General features: G+C 40.3%; 2 protein-coding genes across 2 annotated transcripts; one reads left to right on the top strand and one right to left on the bottom strand.

The window, feature by feature from the left end:
- Window positions 1-1126: 1126 nt before the first annotated feature.
- Window positions 1127-7845, top strand: ndufa4l2a (NDUFA4 mitochondrial complex associated like 2a). Its single transcript, XM_041946486.1, has 4 exons — window positions 1127-1439; window positions 5601-5686; window positions 6666-6726; window positions 6801-7845. The coding sequence occupies exons 1-4, from the start codon at window positions 1395-1397 to the stop codon at window positions 6855-6857; spliced, it is 249 nt and encodes an 82-aa protein (XP_041802420.1). The 5' UTR covers window positions 1127-1394; the 3' UTR covers window positions 6858-7845.
- Window positions 7846-11209: 3364 nt separating this feature from the next.
- On the bottom strand, window positions 11210-20385 carry LOC121612957 (serine hydroxymethyltransferase, mitochondrial-like). Its single transcript, XM_041946154.1, is given in 14 exon segments — window positions 11210-11337; window positions 12382-12489; window positions 12827-12982; window positions 13223-13322; window positions 13523-13685; window positions 14367-14506; window positions 14721-14843; window positions 14991-15072; window positions 15801-16001; window positions 16637-16716; window positions 18923-19117; window positions 20219-20267; window positions 20269-20358; window positions 20360-20385. Coding segments are annotated over 14 exon segments (1641 nt in total).
- Between the last annotated feature and the right edge of the window lie 431 nt (window positions 20386-20816).

Here is a 20816-nt window from a genome sequence, read left to right as displayed (position 1 = left end):
CGACCTTTCAAGCCTCGGGGGGCACAGCAGGTGTTTCATACTGAAAAGGTAGATTTTTGGGAAGTGTCTCTTTGAAGCAGCTGTGAGACACTGGTTGAAGGTGCTTGAATTATTATTATTTGTCCAATGAATATTCCATCTGGACACACAGTCTTAAATACACACACACACACATACAGTGACTTTCCATGTCAGTGAGCCTTAGTCGGACATGGTGAAGGCTGATTTGGGACTTACGCAACATCGCGAGGAGCTTATTTGCAAAAGATCTGACTACCACTACTTCGAAGCCTCACACTGGGATTTATTACCATTTGCAGACACCTTGTCTGAGACTAATGAAGTCATTATAATGAATCTTATGAAAAATACCGTTATGACACTCTGACCACATATAGGTAGATGTTTTTCCTCGGATGCTCGTGTGACCTGAGGGCAGACGTGTTGGTGCCTGGGAGGTAATGGCAGGTCTGTGAAACTGGAAGTGCAGCGCTCGTGTGCTGAATTGAATTGTATTTGTTTTAACTTGAAATTAAACTGGTGTTTAGTGAGTTTTCCCAAGTGTTTTTGAAGATGACCATGAATGCACCATGAAACAACAACAACAGACATCTGTGTGGGTCTGTGCACATTTTTCTTGGTATCATTCATGACCTTTTCCATTATTTTTTCTGTCCAATAGTTTACTGATCATTTGGTTAACTTCATTAGCGGGAAACAAAATACACTCGCACAAAAATGACGTTCCAGTCTACAATGGCAGAACCATTTCAACCTCAAAGAGCCTCATTCCTGAATGTGGGTTTTTCTCTCTGTCTTTTTGGTAGCAGCTTTCAATTGAGCTGTGTATTTTGGGATGTGTACTGTGCATCTTTACTGATGCGATTTGGGCAATTGAAGACACAGATATTCCCCCATGGTCTTTAAAAGGACACAGTGTTTGTATGCTTTTCCATTTCCTCCAGTGGGCTCCCAAAGGGCCGAAGAGTCTTCAAACTGCAGTGAAGGAAATGATGGAGAAAAGGCCTCTCTGCAGGAGCTTACACAACGTCTTCTGATTGAACACTCTGATATGAGCGTCAAATGTCTCTGGCCTGGATAATAATGAACAGTCACCAGGATGAAACCTCATCGTTTGAATATAAACCGTTGCACAATGTCCAGCATAGCCTAATCAGCCCAACAAGGGAGCTGAAGTAGCTGTAATCAGATGTAAATGACCTCTTTCTCCTCCTCCTCCTCCCCCCCTCCTCCCTCCTCATTCAGAGAGCAACAGGTCTAAATCCTGTCTGTGCACGGTGGTGCAAAGCTTGTGTTTGCTGCAACAAGGGCCTGAAGGATTGATAAATATTTTTCTTTCAGTCATTGTTCCCAAATTTCTATAAACTGGAGCAATGCTATTCCGGACAGCAGTGGAGCATGCTAAGAAGCACCCCGGCGTAAGTAGTCTTCATTTCTTTCCTGTTTGTTTCTTTTTAGTACTTTAATATCAGTCACAGAAACCTGTTTTCATGTAGCTTGAGCTTGACTGGCAGCTGAGATAAACAACAAACTCTCTGCATGGCTCATTTTCCTGAATTTATAGGCTGTAAGTCTAACTGAGGCTTTTGAATTCAGGATTTGATAGGCTACTGACCTGATTGTGATGTTTTTGTCTGTTATTATTTCCCTATAATATTAATCACAGCTTTCTAAAATGCATGTATTGATCTCTAAGAAAACATTGCACTGTCCTAATATAATGTATATTGAAATGATAAACTTAAGTCTTTAGCAAATAACATACATTAGCAGTGTTGGTTGGTAATTAAGTGGTCTTAAAGAGAAGTCTATTTTTGTCTCATCTAAGCTTATCGTAACTCTAATTCAGATTCAGGTTAAGTTGCTCTAGTGGCTCATTTAAAAACAACCCAAACTGAGAGAGGCTTAAAGAAAACACACCCATGACCTTAACAAACCTCCTAAATCTAAACTGACAAAATCTAAGCATTTAGGAAATGAGTAGTTGGAATAAAATACATTTTAAAATATGAGTTGTTCCTACAGGGGACTGGATTATTTCTGTGCTTTTAACCAGCTCTGCTGTCAGCGAGCGAAGTGACAGAGTTTTAACTTCTTGTCATCAGCCTCCCAGGAGATAGAGAAAGAGAGAGAGGAGCTGCAGGGAGGAAATCCCTATGCGACTCTACCAGAGCCCCTTGATATGGTCTATCATCCTGACAGACAGACAGGCTGAGAGACAGACAGTGTCTGTGTGTGTGTGTGTGTGAGAGAGAGAGAGAGAGAGAGAGAGAGAGGAGCTGCGGGGAGTAAATCCCTGTGAGCCTCTACAAGCCTCCTTGATCAAGTTATAACAGTCAGTCAGACAGAGAGACAGACAGAGAGACAGAGACAGGCTGTTAGAGAGAGTCAGAAAGTTTAAGTCTGAGAGAAAGACAGAAATTCAGCCACACAAATGGACAGATCGTCTGATAGACAGTTAGGAAGTCAGACAGACAGATAGAGATGGAGGGAGCCTATATTTAGCCATACTACCAAGTAAAAATATTCTGTTACAACTAAAAGTCCTCCATTCGAAGTCTCATAAAATGTACTTAAAGTATCAAAAGTAAACGTGTCTGTTATGCAGCAGGATGGCCTCTATCAGAGTTGGTGGAGGTATTTTAGAATCAAGCATATGCAGTCTTAATCTGCCAAGTAACTATTAGCTATCGCTGTCCAAAAACTGTTGTTGAGTAAAAAAACACAATATTTCCTTCTGAGATATAGTGGAGGAGAAGTATAAAGGATATATTCAAGTCAAGTACAGCTAACTTGGGTAAATGTACTTTGTAACTTTCCACCACTGTAGAATTCCCTAGAAAGTAAGTCGTGACTGGAAATGAATGAATGTTTCTAATGTAGTGTCAGCAGATAGACAGGGTCACACAGTGAGTTAATCAGGTGGATAGAGTTCACAGACAGACAGAGTCTGACAGGCAGACAAAATTAAAGGCAGACATGATGATTGCTGTTGATCTTAAGATGACGGTAATAAGTATTCTGTTGCTTGAGTAAAAGTTCAAATAAAACAACATAAAATACTTTCATGAGTAAAAGTCATGTGTAAGAGTGAAATAGTTTGAAGTAGTATTTCAGCATTTTTATATATTACATTATTAGAACATTAATACTGATGGATCAATGCTTGAGCAGCATGTTACTGTTTGTGAAAGGGTCAGGCCCCTCATACGGTTTAGAAGATATGGGGGTAGTGAGATGATTAATGGGAGAGGAAATAAGAAAAAAACTAATTTCCGCTGCTGAAATTTAAGATACATTTTAGACTTTTCTTTGATCTTTGCCTTCTTTGTGAAACATTGGATGATTTTATTGGATTTTTGGGCCTCAAAAAGTTATTTAAATGAAACTATGTGTGAAGTTTGGAGAAGAAATCACTCTTTGGTGGAACTGTGATCAACTCATAGACTTCTTAAACATTAAAATGCTTGTATTTTATAATCCTAGCATATGATTTTTTTAATGGAAAATCCTAATCTATAAAGCAACTGGTAACTACTGTTGTCAAATATCTGTACTGTAATAAAAGGTAAAGGTAAAGTAATGTAAAAGTAGCTCAAGTCCAGTGGTTACTTACAGCCTTAGTTTCCACCACTGCCTTACACACACATACACACCCCATAGTACTGTGTGTCAGCAGGTTCATCGGGATGACGGAGGGTGACGGAGCAAAAGCAGGCCAGGAGTTAATCCTCAGAGCTGTTGTTGATCAGCTGCTCAGACCAGCACTGTTACAGTAACTGTAATCTGCAGACAGGAAGTGTCACAGAATGTATGCGCCTGGTCCAAGAGCCGACTGCAGCAAATCTCAGCTACTTCACCAAACACAACTTCTGCTTCATGAAAACCATGCGGAGCGTTATTTAGGATGACTTAAGAGGACTTTAGAGTTAGTTTTCGCCAGTGTTATTGTTCATGTTTTGCATGTATTTTAGAGGAGAGTTTCTCACAGATGGATAAGTGGGTTGGTTTTTAAAAAGAAATGCTGCATCTGGCCTTTTATAATTCAAGAATGTGCTTTTAGATTTGCATATTCACTGAGACATTCAGCCAACATAGTGCCAGGAGTCATGAGGTTGAAGCTGACTGAGGCTGATGCAATGCAGAAAAGGAGTTACTGTTTTCCATCATGATAATAGCTGCTTCACATACTTTATCACTCTCTGCCAGAGTTTGGTTTTTATGACCAGGAAATCAGACGTTTCTGAAAATTTTAAATGCACAGATGGTGCACTTTAGGCTACTGTTTTTGTACTTATTTTTGTCTTTTTTAAACTGCATGTTATTGTTGTGTACAGTGTGGGAGAATGCAATTTTGTTCCCTTGTGCACTGAGTATTTTACATGGAGAGAATAATGGTAAATTCTGCCTTGAGCGTTGAACATTAGCTCCATGCAGCTAATGTAGCAGCTAGCTTGTTTAGCAGCAATCTGATCTGTCTGCAAAATTTAGATGACAAGATGTCTGTGCACTAAAGCCAGAGCTAGACGGTGGTTAGCTTAGGTTAGTATAAGCCTGAGAGAAGGGCATCCAAACCTGATGCCATGACTTCCTGGATGACAAGACCCCAGGAATTATGGCCTGGAAGTTCCAGCAAATATACTGCATGACATGTTAATGTGTAAAATGTACATGTACTAGCAGGGGCTAGCAGCGTCCGGTCTTTACGCTAAGCTCTCTCTAAGATGGCTCCAGCTTAATGTGATGTGGGTTAACGAGACAACTTAAAACTTTACTGCTAACTCTTCTATAGGCCTGCCATCGTGGTAGACAGTGGCTATGTCCATTTGTTCAAGTATTGTACTTCAGTCCAATTTTGAGGTACTTGTACTTGAGTAATTCCATTTTCTTTGCTTTATACTACTGCTCAACCACACTTTGGAGACAAATTGTGCTTGTTACCCCACTACATTGATTTTAAAGTTTTTGTTACTGATTCAGATTATTAAAACAAAATATAATCAACCAGTAATTTATGTTGTGGCCTATTTTTATAGATTAAACTACCCTGCAATGTATAAAGTAGTTAAAATTATTATCTTTTGCCACTCGCAATGACAATATAATATACATTATTATTCATTACACAGGCCTACATTATTAAGTTATTGTGGCTACTTTTGATTCATTAAGTATATTTTGATGTGAACACAATATTATATATATAACAGATTATTTCTACACTGTTGTAGATGTTGCTGATTACTTCTTCCACCACTGACAACAACATAGAATTTAAATACTGACTATATTTAGGATTCAATTCAGGCACACACTGGAGGAAGGAACAGGATCTGTCTGTTCACTCTGTTCCTCCAATCAGTCAAGCGATGTCAATCCATCAAAGAGATGTGTTTTTTCTGACAGTTTTAACTTCCCCATAAACCGTAAACATTATATGTATATTGTACATTATGTGTTGTCATTTGTGCACAAGTAACACAGTATAACACATCATATTCAGCAATAACAAATCAGCTAATGCCCAATAAAATAAGCTTAAAAGAGCTCAAGCTTTCGATTATCTCTTCTGTCATCAGCTCATCCCCCAGTTCTTCTTCATCTGTCTGGGAATGGGCGGGGCATTTCTGTATCTGATCCGGTTGGCCAAAGGACCCCATGTCACGTAAGGATTTTCACATTTCCTCATGACCTTTTACGCAACAGAGATGGAATATGTCAGTATGATATTTGGTAAAACAAAGAACTCACTTTTTTGCATGACTTCTGTGGCTGTCTTGAGCTGTTTACAGCCAAAATGTCAGATTAAGTGAACATTCTTTAATCAAATGTGTCACCTTGCAAATGGTGCCCGCTAATTAGCTTGTTAATAGGTGTGTTTTCTCTGCTTTAGACAACTGTTTAGTTCAGTTTCCACATCATTTAAGTACAGAGGAGAGGAATCAACCTACAGGATGTTCACAGGGTGGATGCTACCGACATCATTATTAAGATGTTTAAACAAGGAAGGAAATAATGGATTTTAGACTAATTAAACTTCCCTTCTTTTATAATTTCTTTCTGAAATGCAGATTAGCAAACATTTTAGCAAAGCATGTGGAGGGCATGAATACTTTTTAAACTCTAATTAAGCCGAGCGATTTGTTTCTTTGCTCGTTACTGTCGACAGGGATCCCCTCTCGCTTTCATTTCTGCCTTAAACTGCCTCTTGCTTGGACATCCTCTCCTCCTGCTGGTATCAAAAAACTGCTTATTTACCCTTGAAGATGTTCCAATAACAGCAGACACAGTGAAGCGCTTTTAACAAGAGCTCACATGGTGGTGCAGGTCTTTCATCATTCCTTTCCTACAGTGATTGTTCACATGATTGATAAAATTACTAGAAAGAGCATCTTGGTGGTGGCACAGCAGGCTTAAAGCATTGGCTGTGTGCCAAATTTAAATCTGACCCTCAACTTTTGGATGCCCTTTATCTTATTTTATTTTGTATTGTGCGTAACAGGGATGAAACAAAACAGCTCTCAGGGGTATCGGATCACTTGTGAATGAATGTTTGCATGTTAGGTCTGAAATGCGAGCTTCATGAATTATCAGATTCCCAAAAAACCTTCATTATCCCAATTCATGTCTGTTTGTGTGTTTAGCTGGAACAAGACCAATAACCCTGAGCCATGGAATAAACTTGACCCCACATATCAGTACAAGGTAATACAGCACACGTCTCATACAAGTGTTCAGAGGTAGGAAACTGAAGTGTAATTTGATTTCTTCTTCCCCAGTTTGTGGCCATCACCACAGACTACAAAAACCTGAAGAAGGAGGGACCCGACTTCTGAATCTCTACAGGCCTCCTCTTACAAACCAGAGTGGAAAAATAACAGAAAATCCTGATCTAGGATCAGATTCACTCCCCCTCCTCCTTCTGATGTTCTCACTTTGGGTGGAAGGTGAAATGGATCCTAGATCAGGATCTGTAAACCTTTTAGTGTCTCCGTGCCTGTGTTTGCAAAGCAGCTGGTAATCTGGTAAATGTGACCAGGACTGTCGGTGAATGGATCCTGATGGCACATATGAATATTGGAAGAATAAAATATGTGGTTTTTCTCCATACTCACACATATGCAGGAGAGGTATGACTCACACGTGCACATGCTTCCTTTATGTTTAAACTTTCCTGGTCTGTTTCATTTGTACATGGGCTGAGGAGTAAGCCACAAGATTTGGTGATGTTTTATTTGCTATCTTAAAGCATCAGACCAGTGATGTTGTATTTTTTGACAGTTACAAATGCAAATACAAACAAGGGATACTATACATCATATGCAGCCGTTTTGTTAAGCATACTGCTGTGTTTTAGTCATTTTCAGTGTATTGTTTTTTAATGTTTCAGATATCTATTGATTTCTATTCACTTCTGTAAGACATGAAAGTCATTTATCAGACTTGTTGTTTGTGTAAATAAGCTTCAGGAGTCCACTAAATGAGTTGTATATGTTGCAGAAATAAATGGGAAGGAAAAGCTGCCTGAGACAGAGAGAAAAATACATCAGAAAATCTAAAAATGGATAGCACACATGCAAAAATGGTCGGCATGAATACAAAGAAATGTACACAACTTTTAATGCAGTGTGCTTCTTTTCAATGTCTGAAAGTTGAAGCCAACAAAATGCAGCGCAAATAAATGTGGCTTGTCTGCATGGGTGTTTCCTCATAACTGGCACGTGATTGTAGATTTGGCAGCCACTAAATCGAGCAGTCACTGTGTAAGTTGTGAAAAGATGCACAAACTGGGCTGGATTCTTTCAATAAATAAACTGTCTGATTCATGTTTGGATACGAGAGTCTTTGTTGCACCGTCACACACATACGCAGACAGACAGACAGGCAGATACTTTCCTCAAACACCTGCATGGAAGTGAGTCTGATACAGATCTTTTTTTTCCACACCCTAAGATAAAAATACACAATCAGTAACTCTGATGGAACAGATCCATCTGTTGGCAGTGCAGCTGTCACAGCCTGATTGGTGCTTCAGCGATCACATTTAGTAGTGTGTGTATGTGTATGTGTGTGTGTGTGAGTGTGTGTATGAATGCACCAGTGTGTGTGACAGCACCCCTGAATCTTTGATCTGCTACAACAGTGGCAGGATGCTGAGCAGTCACCCAGCATGGTGTTGATGTATGACAGCAGAGCACAGTGTGTACAAGCAGAGTGTATACACACACACACACACACACACACACCAGTCCAAATCCAGGTGCCACTGCCTCCTCATACTGCAGACAAAAGCACATACACTGACTATCCTGCCCTGTCCTCCTCAAATAGATCAATGAGGTGAATTAGGTGAAAACTCTTTAAACATCTGGATCCACATCTGTCCAAATCTCAGCATCAAACTCGTTTTCTTGGAAGATGCTGGTTTCAAACTGAACTCCTCTTCCTCCGTTCTTGCTTTATTCTTTTAAAGATAATAGAGTGAACAGAGTTGAATCAGAAATACCTCAGGGATTTGATGTTAGAATAAACATGTTTGTGGGAACTCTCAGTAGACTACGATGCTTGTCAATCCCCTTGTTATATTAAATATTGATTTACAGTGTTGATTCCTCAATTATTTTTCTCTTTATTGTCTTCAACAGCAGCACCTTTGCTACTGCTGAAGGATACGTTAAAAACAAGCCCTTTTATTCTTACAGGCTTTGTTCAGTGTAGGTGAGACTCGTGTTTCATCCTCTGAAGAAACCTCAGACCTCTCTTTCAGCTCTCTGCGCTCTGAGCCCATATTCATGTCATTTCCTCGCAGTAATACAACAAAAAGAACGAGTGAAGAAGACGAAAGAACAGCGCACATCAAAAATAAAAAAAACGGCCTCCTTTCAAACACCGCAGGGATTGTTGGGGCAATAAGGAGAAAGCGAGAGATGCAGAGCGATGGAACATGAGGGGGATCATATGATTTCCCTAAAGGATATTGAAAAGCCTTAAAACTCACATGTACACACACACACTGCGTCAAAGGAGTTGTCAGGTCATGAGAAACAGGCACAGGGATGAAGTGGATGAGCGGTTATTTGTGTTGTGATGCTGTGTGCGTGTGTGTGTGTGTGTGTGTGTGTGTGTGTGTGTGTTTTCTGACGAAAGAGCTGAGAGCTCCCCTGACCTCTGACCTGTGATACAGCCGGGACAGTCTCCGCGGAGGGGACACATTCCTCTGGCAGAAACTGAAGCAATAACCTTCAACCGGAAAATTGGGAGACAGACAGAAAAGCCGAGCAGGACACAAAGATGTCTGACATAAAACAAAAGTCCATTCAGCTCTTCAGCAAAATAAATACTTAGCGCTCCAATAGGCAGCAGGGGCTTCATGGTGCAAATCTTGTTTAGTGCTGCCTTATGAAAGACTTCAGAGGAATATTTCCCTTTAAAAGAAGAAATAAATACTGTAAATCTAAATAAAATGACAAGTTTAGAATTTCATCCCCTAGTGAAAGAAAGACTGCAGCAATTTGAGAAACTGTGGGAGAGGAAGTCTTTGAATAAATAGAAATGCAGGTTCTGAAGGAATTGTGAGGACAGTGAAGGACTCTGGTGTTATATAATGCTCTCATCTTCTCATGTACATGAAATAAAACCATCCGAGTTTACAGTCTGGTTATCAGTCTTCATGCAAAGAGATTAATTTCAATTGAACTCATCAAACTATTCATTCACACAGAAAACAACACTAGCTGTCCAGTGGCGATGAGAAGTCAAATCAGGCGTCCGAAACGCACTGAAAACATATCAAATTGTTTCATCCAAAGTTTTTTCAGGGTGTGAAGCTCTGGCTCCAACTCTCTTCCTGTCAGATCTCTGTCACTATCTGAAGATCAGCCTTTATTTCTGAAGCTGACAGCGAAAGGAAATGCCAGCAGCTTAAGACACTTCAGTGTTTATAAACTCTGCAGAGTCTCCTCCCTCCTTCGACTGCAAGCATCCGTGTATGTGTTCCACAGCAGCAGGTATTGCATAACGGAGAAAACTCAAAGAACTTGTAAACATTCAGGATGAGTTTTTATTGCAATGAAGGAGATCTACTGTTTATACATTTGTCACAAATCATTTACAACACAAAGCCAAGTCAAGGTATAGAAGGAGGTTATAAAAAAAAGCTAAAACCATAGCTTGTGCAGTTTAACTGTTTCCTCTTTTTGGTTTGGGATTTTGTGAGTTCAAACCGAGTGTGTGTTCTCATTCCCAACACGGGGCTGTGAGGGTCCCAGCATCTGGGACGAAGTCTCCAAAAGGCCTCTAAAATGAGCTGCGAGTGCAGAAGCCGCTGAAGGGTTAACTGCAAGATAATGTATGTCACTGTGCAACATTATTAGACCACTTTCCTGCAAAGAGCAAACCACTTTCCATATCTAGCAGGTTTTAATATAATTTCCCAAAGTGGCATCAGAATTTTGCACAGCTCTGTAAGAAGCTGTCAAAGTGTAATAAATGGGTTGCTAATGAAAGCAGCTGATGTGATAAATTAAGAAAATGTAACATCATCTCATTATTGTGGTACACTTCATAACGAGCATATGTAACACTCACCCCATATTTAGCATTTTTAAGCAGTACCTTGAATAAATGGCAATAAACACTGTAACACTATAATGTAGTTAGAAACAGAAGGACATTTTAAAGTATTTATTAATGTGCAGTATTTCTTGGCAATTACAGCTTCTCCTATGAAGACATATTTTAGAATATTACAACTATGTTTTATTATATGTGTTTATACACCAGCCTCTGCTTAACGATGCCTCACAGGAGGAATATTGTTGTTGACAAAAACATGAATAAATACTTATATCTGCTTACAACTACACTGTGGTCTGCTATAAACCATTTATTATGTATTCATAGAGTGCTTATGAATGCTAAACAGGAGACTTAAAATGAAGTTAACTCACATTTAATAACAATAATATGACATTTATATGACTTTTTATTTTTCATGTTACTTGGCAGATATAAAGTAATCATTAATTTGATACAGAGTTTCAACTGACATGAGCCTGACAGTGTTGGGAAACGATGCTTGTTTCCATGGCAACACGCTTTAAAAAAAACTCAGATTATTACATTAGAAGAGTTATAAGGACGAAGGATATGCTCTCGATGTGGTGGGGCCTTTAAGCATGTGGTGTTATTAGTGGTCATTGAAGCCGGGCATGGGGAAGGGCCTGGCGAATAGCTCCACCCGCTGGCGGAGCTCTGCGATGCGCGACACCGTCTCAGAGTCCTCCAGCAGGAATGAATTGAAGCTGGCCAGATTTCCTGTAGGGAGACAGAGGAATTAAAAGAACAATTTCATTTTAGAAATCTGATGACAAATGTCCCTCAGTGCTGTAAACAAAACATCCATGTGGTGAATCTGTCCCTCACATGTGCTTGAAAACCAGTTAGTTAGGGACTGTACAAAAATGATATGGGTTGGCTAAAAATTCTGTTTTACTTAAAAAGAAAAAAGCAGAGCCCTCTCCGGTGTTACTAATGTTACTAAATACACTTCTTTGGACCATAACCTTGAGAAAAATTGCAAGAGAAAGAGAAAAACGAAGCAACATAACACTATTGATTCCATTGGCCATTAATAAATAAAATTACACAGAAGAGTTAAAGATGGTGTACTTCAGTTTCAACAAAAATATAGAAATGCAACAATTTTCTCATAGTCACCAAATAATGTTGAAATTTCAGGAAAAAATGATCTCCCTGCTCGTAACTTTAGTACAGTCCCTAACTTTGCACACAATAATGTTATAACAAGCCATTCAGTTGTCAGTTTACGAGGTGCAACGAGGTAAAACTAACGCAGTCTAATGCAACAGCCCTGAAATAACTCCTCCCTTCATGAAGGTCTTTTTGGGGAATGTAGTTGGCGGAGCTGTCGAATTGTATTGCGTTAAGCTGACAGCTGTTTCTATTATTTTGTCCACCCCATTTTAACAATGGGGTAGGCTAAACAGCAGGAGCACCTCTATAATAATGCAATACAATTCAACAGCCCTATAGCGTCTATAAAACTGAGCATTGTAACTTTCTTGAAGGGAGGATTTTGTATTAGATTAGTCGTAGCTGTTTAAAACATTTAACCTTCAAATAAAAACTCTGAAAAAACATTTTTCACTTTGATGCACATGGACATGTCTCTCTTTCTATGTTATCTTATATATCACTAGTTCAGCTGGGTCATAAGATATTAGAAAGCCGTCTCAACAAGCAGTGTGTCACCATGCGTATATAACAGCTAAAGATCCAGCACTTTCACTGGATAAATCAGAAGTCTACTCAGAACAGAGAGACGTCTTCCTCTCTCACCAGTCTTCTTCTTCACATTCAGTGCGATCTGAATCCCTTCATCAATAAACTCCACCACCTTTTCAAAGTCTGCCTCCTTGAACTGTCGGGATGTCAGAGCCGGAGTTCCTGTAAGAAAGAAAGGCAGATGAAAGGAAGGTAAGAAAAAAAGAGATACGGCGATATTAGAGCGATCACCGTTGATGAAGTTATTAATAAAGTTAAGACCGGCGCGACTGAGAGATGCATGCTGATGGACTGACTGACAGGCCCATGGACAGACAGACAAAAGCAGCCAGAGACACATCACACAGACAGAGAAGAAAGGGCCCGATATCATACAGGTAGGGAGACTGACTGGTTGACAGATTCGGCCCAAACAGCCTCCTCTCCTGCAGCCCTTCACCGAGAATACTCATTAGACCAACCCGTCCTGCACAAGCTTTACAGCCACTAATCTGAGTACCGAGCCTGAGTCCTCCTGGAGTCAGAGCGCTCTTGTCTCCTGGGCATGTGTTCTTGTTGGCAGTGATGGACACCAGCTCCAGGACTCTCTGAGCTCGAGCCCCGTCCATCCCGCGAGGTCGAAGGTCGACCAAGACCAGGTGGTTGTCTGTTCCACCTGAGAGGAGGAGGAGACAGAGTTACTGTTGTTGTTTGGTTAGTGGTAAAATGAACTGTCTATGAGGTAAGTTGCCATTTCAATTCATTCTCCACTCAAACCTTCTTACAGGTAATGATTATTAGCTTCTCATTTCTTTAAAATTCCTCACACTTCATATACGTTGTGTATGTTTTGTACAAATAAAATAAATGTGTGAAGTGCATCTTTATAAAAAGCACCGTACAGTCCCCTCAGTACCTGACACCAGGGTGAAGCCTTTCTTCAGCAGAGCGTTAGCCATGGATTTGGCATTCAGCATCACTTGAGCGATGTACTGTTTGAACATGGGAGAAGAGGCCTGCAGAGACAGGAATGATGCTTTGTGAAGAGAAGGACCACATCAGGATGCTCCATATGACAAGAAGGACTTCATACGTGAGCTACTGAAATTAAGCTGCTGTTCAAAATGCTCTGTAGAGTGTTTTCTCAAATGTTTTTTCTCTTATTTGTTTTTGCAGGCGATTGATGAATACTGATAATCAACGTTCATATCTGAACCTGTTTTAGGGCCACAGCCACTCCACCAATGGCGTGGTTGTGAGGTCCTCCTTGAAGTGATGGGAACACGGCAAAGTTCACCCTGTCCTGGAGGTCATAGGTCACCTCCCGACCTTTCTTGTCCAGAGACCGCACACCTTTCCTGTAGAAGATCATACCGGCCCTGTAGAGTGGAGAGAGAAAGTGAAATACACACAGCCTGAAGTATTGTTTTTAACTTAATCGCCTGACAATAATCCTGCATGGTTTGTTATGTGAATTGTATTGTACAATATGAAACCATACGGCCGTAACAGCCTGCTAATCTGTGCATATAGTATTTCCTGTTTTATTTTGAAAGTAACATCTCCTGTTGTTTGAGTTCCTGCCCTGTCTGTTTCCCACCTCCTTCATTATCCTCACCTGTTCCCAATTACTCACCTGCCCCCGGTCTTCCCATCGGCCAACCCTGTATACATGCTTCCCTGATTCCTCTGTTCCTCTGCCTGTGAGTTCATCCCTTCCCAGCCTTCTTCCTTGTGTTTGCTCCGATGTTTTTTAATTTGGATTTTTGCTGACTCCCTGCCTGGATTTTGTTTGCCTTGTTCAGACTGGCCTCCTGTGTCTGACCGCCTGTTTCTTCAGTAAAGACTTTCCCTTTTTGAGCCTACCTCACGTCCTGTGTGTTTCTCTGCACTTGAGTCTCTGTGTTGCCCAGAATCACTGCACGTCTTCATGTCACCTCACTTACAATTGGTACTTTGCGGTTATTTTCAGTTATTTCAACACCTTGAACTAACAACCATTAACACTTATTCTGTGATAAATTACAAACATCATTTACACACAACACCCAGGGCTTCACCTTGCTCCACGCAGGGACTTATGGGTAGTGGTGGTGACCAGGTCAGCGTGCTCAAAAGGAGAAGGAACAGCTCCTGCTGCCACCAGGCCACTGATATGAGCCATGTCTGCCAGCAGGTAGGCGTTAATCTCCACACACAGCTGCAATACACACAGAAGTGACAAAAAATATTTTCAGTCTTTCCAGATTGTAATTTCATTTTTTAACGTGTTTTTCTTGTTTGTTTTTCCTGACCCTTTATTGCCCTTTTGCTATTCATCCTAAGAACTTAATAAATCAAAAGTTTTTTCAACAATATACCACTACTATTTCACAAACTAACATAGCAGAAATAATTCCTAACATAAGAGGCACCTTCTTCATACGAGAGTAGTCGATGAGGCGAGCGTAGGCGCTGGTTCCTGCTATGATGAGTCTGGGTCTGAAGAGTCGGGCCGTCTTCTCCAGCTGCTCGTAATCTATCAGACCTGTTTTGGGCTGAGGTGGTACAGGAGGGCAGGGATAGAGGGAAGAGTCACGCATGAGCAAAAAGTGAATACCTTGTCATTTTGTTTTCACAGCTCGAGCAGATTTACTGAATTCGATTTCGTCTCGAAGCTTTATTAAGTCAGCCACACCACTCACGTCCAGCTTGTAAGGCATCGATTCAAAGTAGATGGAGGTGGCTGAGATTCTCTTGGTGTCTGTCATGTAGCCGTGGGTAAGGCTGAAATGTGGTGGAAAATAAAACATTGTGAACTTATTCTTGTATGGTATAAGAAGTATCTCTGTGAAACTGTATACACAAAATATCTGAAATACCTACCATTTATATAAAAATCCAACCACTCTCTTCATGCTGTACACCGACCAGCTCCCAGCCAGCATCATACACATTTTATATAATGCCCAGCATACATAAGTTGCAGCTCTGCGTTCATCTTACAGCTAACGATCAGCTGCAGCAGTAGTATGACTCAGGTGTGTTACTGGGGCATCAGTGTGGAAAAGTTATTGTTCACCTCTCCCACACCTCTGTGGATGTATTTAAAAAATATATGCATTTCAAAGAGGTGGTATAATGTGACAACTCCAGACTGTGTGACTAACATGTTGTCATTTACTTTAATTCCTCTTGACATTAAGTCCCATAACAACATCCAGTTTCGTGCCGAAAAATGTCAAAACCACACAGGCACAATCTGAAAACGTTGCATGGCACATTTAACAAAACTGTAGCAGCTCCTAATGTAATGACTGTCAGATAATGTAACATAACATAACATGTAGCTTTATACAGAATATTATATTATTTGAGTTTTGTTTCATTTAGTGTGTGTTTCTATCAAATTTTGGCAAACAGTTGTCCCATTGTTTGTTGCTATACAGATCAATAAAATAAAGAACCCGCTACATCTACATCTGAGTAACTCTGGCTCGAACACGTTCACTCACTGTCCTCCGTCAGGCAGATCCAGGCCCATGATGCGGTCATGAGGCTGCAGTACTGATGTGTAGGCTGCAAAGTTAGCGGGGGATCCGGAGTACGGCTGGACGTTGATGCCCCACAGATTTGGGTCCAGACCGAAGGTGGTGAGCGCTCGCTTCTGACAGAGCAGCTCAATCTGGTCTACGATCTCTGTGCCACCATAGTACCTGAAAAAGACAAAAGACATCAATTAAGATGTGTAAGTATCGTATTGGATCAATTTATATTGTATCATATATCGTAGCATATCTTATTGTATCATATCAAATCATTTTGCAGTGATTCACAATTTTTGAAAAACCTACTTTATTGACTGCTCTGTTTTATACCACTGTTGTACACGGCTGCCCCCTCACTGCTACTAACCAGCCGGTAGGAGCCACAAGTGATCAACAACTGCTTCACCCAAACACCCACAGACAGACCTGGTGGAGATCTGCACTCTACTGAATGCACTCATTAGTGTTGCAATGTATCAAATCATGACGTACCTTTTCTATCACATCATATTCTGTCGTATCAGTTCATATTGTATAGTAATATGCGTAAATTTTTGTATTGTAGTGTATTATGTCACATTGTTTTGTATTGCACCATATTATGCCATATCTTTCCCTATTGTATCATATTGGATAGTTGTATCATGTTGTACTTCATCATATTTTCTAGTCTGGCTGTAAATTTACTAACAGTTTTAAAATAAACTTGTCAAATTTGTGCGCTTTATCTTCTGAAAATCTCTTAAAAGTTTTGTAATGATTGTTACAATATATTTTGGAAAGTGTACTATCCAAGAAGTTACCTTTGCCCTGGGTATCCCTCAGAGTATTTGTTGTTCAGACAGGAGCCCTGGGCCTCGAGAGCTGCACGGCTGCAGAAGTTCTGACAGGACAAACAAGCACAATGTCAAGATCCAGAGCCACACAAGGTACATTTTTTACCATGCTTATATATTCAGAACACTGTCACCCTCCAAATATAACCTTTATTTACCTGGAGAAGAGTGACTGAACACCCCTGCTTTTTCAGCACGACCCAGCTACACCGTGCAACCTGAACTATAAGCAATTCTCTTGCAAATACCAATTATAAAAACAATAAGACATGTTCCCAAGTCAGGGATGGATAATCAAAGCTATTTAAATCTGTTAATTTGTTGCATAAATATCACAAAAGCTTCATCACAGTCTTTTCTGGAAGCTTCAAAAATGAATTGAATTAGCCTATCTAAAAATATTAAAGCATTAGAGGCGCTATAGTCAAATTAAGGGATGAATATAGAGGAATCTAACTGATACGGACTCCCTGTGGGGCTCCACACAGTGTCAAATCTCCCAAAGACACTTGAGAGTCGGAAGAGAGATGGAGCTGTAGAAAAGGAAATGAATGTGAATTAATTTTTCTCAACGTCTCAGTCTCTTTTATTCTCCCACTCTCACTTCTGCTCATCTTCTCCCTCTCTCTCCGTCTCTGTCCTCCTCAGCCGCCCCCTCTGCCTTGTTATTATACTAAACCTGTCACTGTTCAGGGATCCCTCAATCATTCCAGTGGGAGTTAAAACCGGTCCCCTATGTGACATAAATCTTTCTCCATGACATATCAAAACACTTTCTCAACACACACACACATAAACACACACACACATGAGCGATCGCCCCACCTCTTCTGTCTCAACATAAAATGTGGAGATCAACGGCAGATATCAGCAAGGGAACCTAATGGGATCATTTGACTGCATTCCTGAAGAAAAAAACAGGGGCTCTCCATTGGGAGTCAGCCTGCAGCGGCGACTGACAGCACATGCACAAGAAGATGAAAATCTTTCAGATGTCATTGTGACTGATAGTGCTGTGGATACATAATTGCTGGAGAATAAAAGAATGAAAGCTCCCTTCTTTTCCCACAGCTTCCACTTAGATGAAATCAGTGACTTGCGAGGGGGAAAATGCAAAAGAAATCTCAGTGAACTCTCTGAAGAAATTCTGGAAACTGCAACTCTGGTGACTTGCGGTTACACTGCTGAAGGAGGCTCCTCTGCAGTTTAAGCTGTTTGTCCTGCTTCCTGTCTCACATACCGCAATCCTTATACACCTCTGTCTACTGGAAAGCACAGAGGATAATTAGCAACATCTTACTTTTCACCTCAGGTGATGCACAGCGCACTGAACTCCATGCAAGTGATTCACTACACCTTGCAGGTTCACCATTTACTATTCGTTTGCACACGCTGTGATAACTGCACATATTGCACAGATGATTTTCACATTTATAAATATATTCTTCAGCTGTGAATTGTCTGTGTTAGTCTGTGGGGCTGTCAAACTGCCACTTGTTCTTTTTGGCTGAAATTATATAATGGCACAACCTCATCTACCAATAATCTGAACGCAACAAGCACATACAACAGAGTGAGAAAAAAAGATCATATGCTAAATAAAAGGTTTTGGCTTTGGCAAATGCAGCACAGCAATCCCTCCAAGATTTTATTTGTCAAAACAGAGGACTTTCCCACACAGACTCTATGTGTAACGCCAGATACTGAACAAACATTTAAACAGTCACCTCTGATCTCAGACTTGTGGTTATTGGCCAACACAGTTACACACAACCTGCATCTGAATGGCAATCACAATAAAGATTACACAAGAAAAAGTTGGAAAGAATCTAATTTCACTTTCTAAACTTGTTCTTTAATGTGATCAACTGATGGAAAGGTAAAGAACTACTGACAGGAAAATAGGAGCAACTGGTTCATACTAGTGAGTATATAGGAACTTTATAGTTACTATTCAATGTGTTACCATAGTAAATCTTTTCAGACAGGCATTTAAAGCCAGGTATTAGTATGTGTGCAAGTACATACACATATTTTTCCTAGGTCAATGCTTCAGTGAGCTGTGTTCAGGGACTTTTATGAAACTTCTATAATAAAAAGTTATGTCCTCATTATTTTAATCTGCAAAAAATCCATGCTTACTAAGAGAGTAGTAAGCTCAGTATTAGTAGTAGTAGTTCAGTATTATCATCAGTGTTCATGATAAATGCAACAAACATTGGAAGCAATGAGTGGATGTGAATCAGACCACACCTCTGATGCGATGAGCTCCAGTCCCCGACACTGCCTGTCCTTCTCCTGCTGCAGGAGGCTCCACATCTCTGGGTCGTCCTCGGCCAGACTCTCCTGTCCCGTCCACCCGCCGGCGCTGCTGAGGCCTCGCCTGCACAGCTCCGCCCTGGCCTGCCCCTCTCGGCCCAAACATCCCGAAGCCCTGAGGAGGAGGGGCTGCATGGGGTCGTGGATGAACACGTCATTTCAGTCAACAACTAAATGTGCACAACAACAGTTCTCACTGTCACTAGAATTTAAATGTAAGAAAATATGCAAATCCTGTTTGGGGAGACCCTGTAGAAATGGTGCTTTGTTTCTCACAACGTACTGTTCTATTTAATAACTCAGTGTAGTTAATAAAACCTTAAGGAGAAGACAAATACCAAGTCACAGGATTTGATGCAACTCTCTATTGTGCTACACACTGTGTGTTCAGAGTAAAAAAGTTTCTCGGAGGGGGTTTTTTGTTGTTGTTGTCCAAGATTGCTCCTTTGGTGTCTTTTGAAAACCCCAGTAAGACTGAGCCTGTGCAAAAACACTTTCATCACTCAAAATTATAATACTTTACACCGGGGGATTGGAAACAAGGGGGTTAGAATAATGTGTCGTTTGATGTTCTAAACAATCCATTAAATGAAAGGCAGTGAAAAAGCAAACGTGTTATTCAGTGGAGCGGTTATGGAAAACCTTGGACATGAAAAGTATAACGAGGGCTGGCCACACACGCAGTGACTTCTTTATCAGGGTCTTGTTTGTTGAAGGCAGCTTGTAGCTGCATGATAGTTACGTAACTATGTGTTACTTTGGCCTTATAGACAGATTACTGTTCAAGCATAAATATATGGCTAAGCAAGTCTCCTTTCATCTTTTGTATTCATTATGTTTTCTAAGCCTTGAGTATATTAAGTCTTGCATAAAGTGCAGTGTGTACAGTCAACGTTCCTTCAACAACAACAAAATATTCTGGGACAAACAGTGGCACCCTTTTCTCTTTTGACAACCTGTGATAATCACGGTTATCATACAAACACAGAGACACTTATGCAACCGGACGACAAATTGAAAATACAACAATGTAAGTCTTCTGACCAGACATTTCATATCTAGGTTGAGGTAACCTGAGGTGATAAGATGACCTAGTTTGCACTAAAAAGTAATTTAGTTATAAAGACTCTGCAGCAAGGGGAGATATCTACTAATGCAGATACAATTGCGTTCGTACATACACTTAAAAAAAGCTCTAAAATAAACAGATTGTGAAACAAATGTACTCACCCGTAAGGTTTGCCGCAGTGACAGAGAAAGCATGTCTGTTACAGCTGAGCTGGGAAAACAGAAAACTATTCAAGGTGCAAAGGGTGAAAGTAAAATCAGCACTGGAGGGAAGCCAAGGACAAGTGAACTTTGCGTCACTGAAAAAAGTGACCACAACAGTAAATCATCTGTTTCTTCTGACTCGGTATAAGTTCTTTGAAGAAGAAATATCTAATCAATCATCGTCAGTGTACAGGCAAGGAATTAATTTTATAGTAAAAAAAAAAGACACTTGAAGTCAGCCTGTATTTCAAAAACCACAGATTCTGTCCCTAAAGATGTATTTTGTATTATTAATGAGCCACAAAATCACATTTTAAAAAATGTCAATATCAAATTATGGGTTTACAGTGTTCACTTTATATTAATGCTGCATATTCAAGACAAAATTCATAAAACTCTACACACAAGGTGATGTCATGGATCAAGTCACTGCTTTTTTTTTAAAGAAGATGTGGCGCTTTTGACAGATGAGTGTAGTTTCAGACAAACAGAGCTCACATTCTACATCTCGTCATTAACACAGCTGTTAGCACATTAGTTTCGTCTCAAACTGCAC

The sequence above is a fragment of the Chelmon rostratus genome, chromosome 10 (assembly GCF_017976325.1).
Source record: "Chelmon rostratus isolate fCheRos1 chromosome 10, fCheRos1.pri, whole genome shotgun sequence".
Taxonomy (NCBI): Eukaryota; Metazoa; Chordata; class Actinopteri; order Chaetodontiformes; family Chaetodontidae; genus Chelmon; species Chelmon rostratus.
Note: the sequence above shows the minus strand (reverse complement) of the source record. Positions and strands in the feature narration are given on the sequence as shown.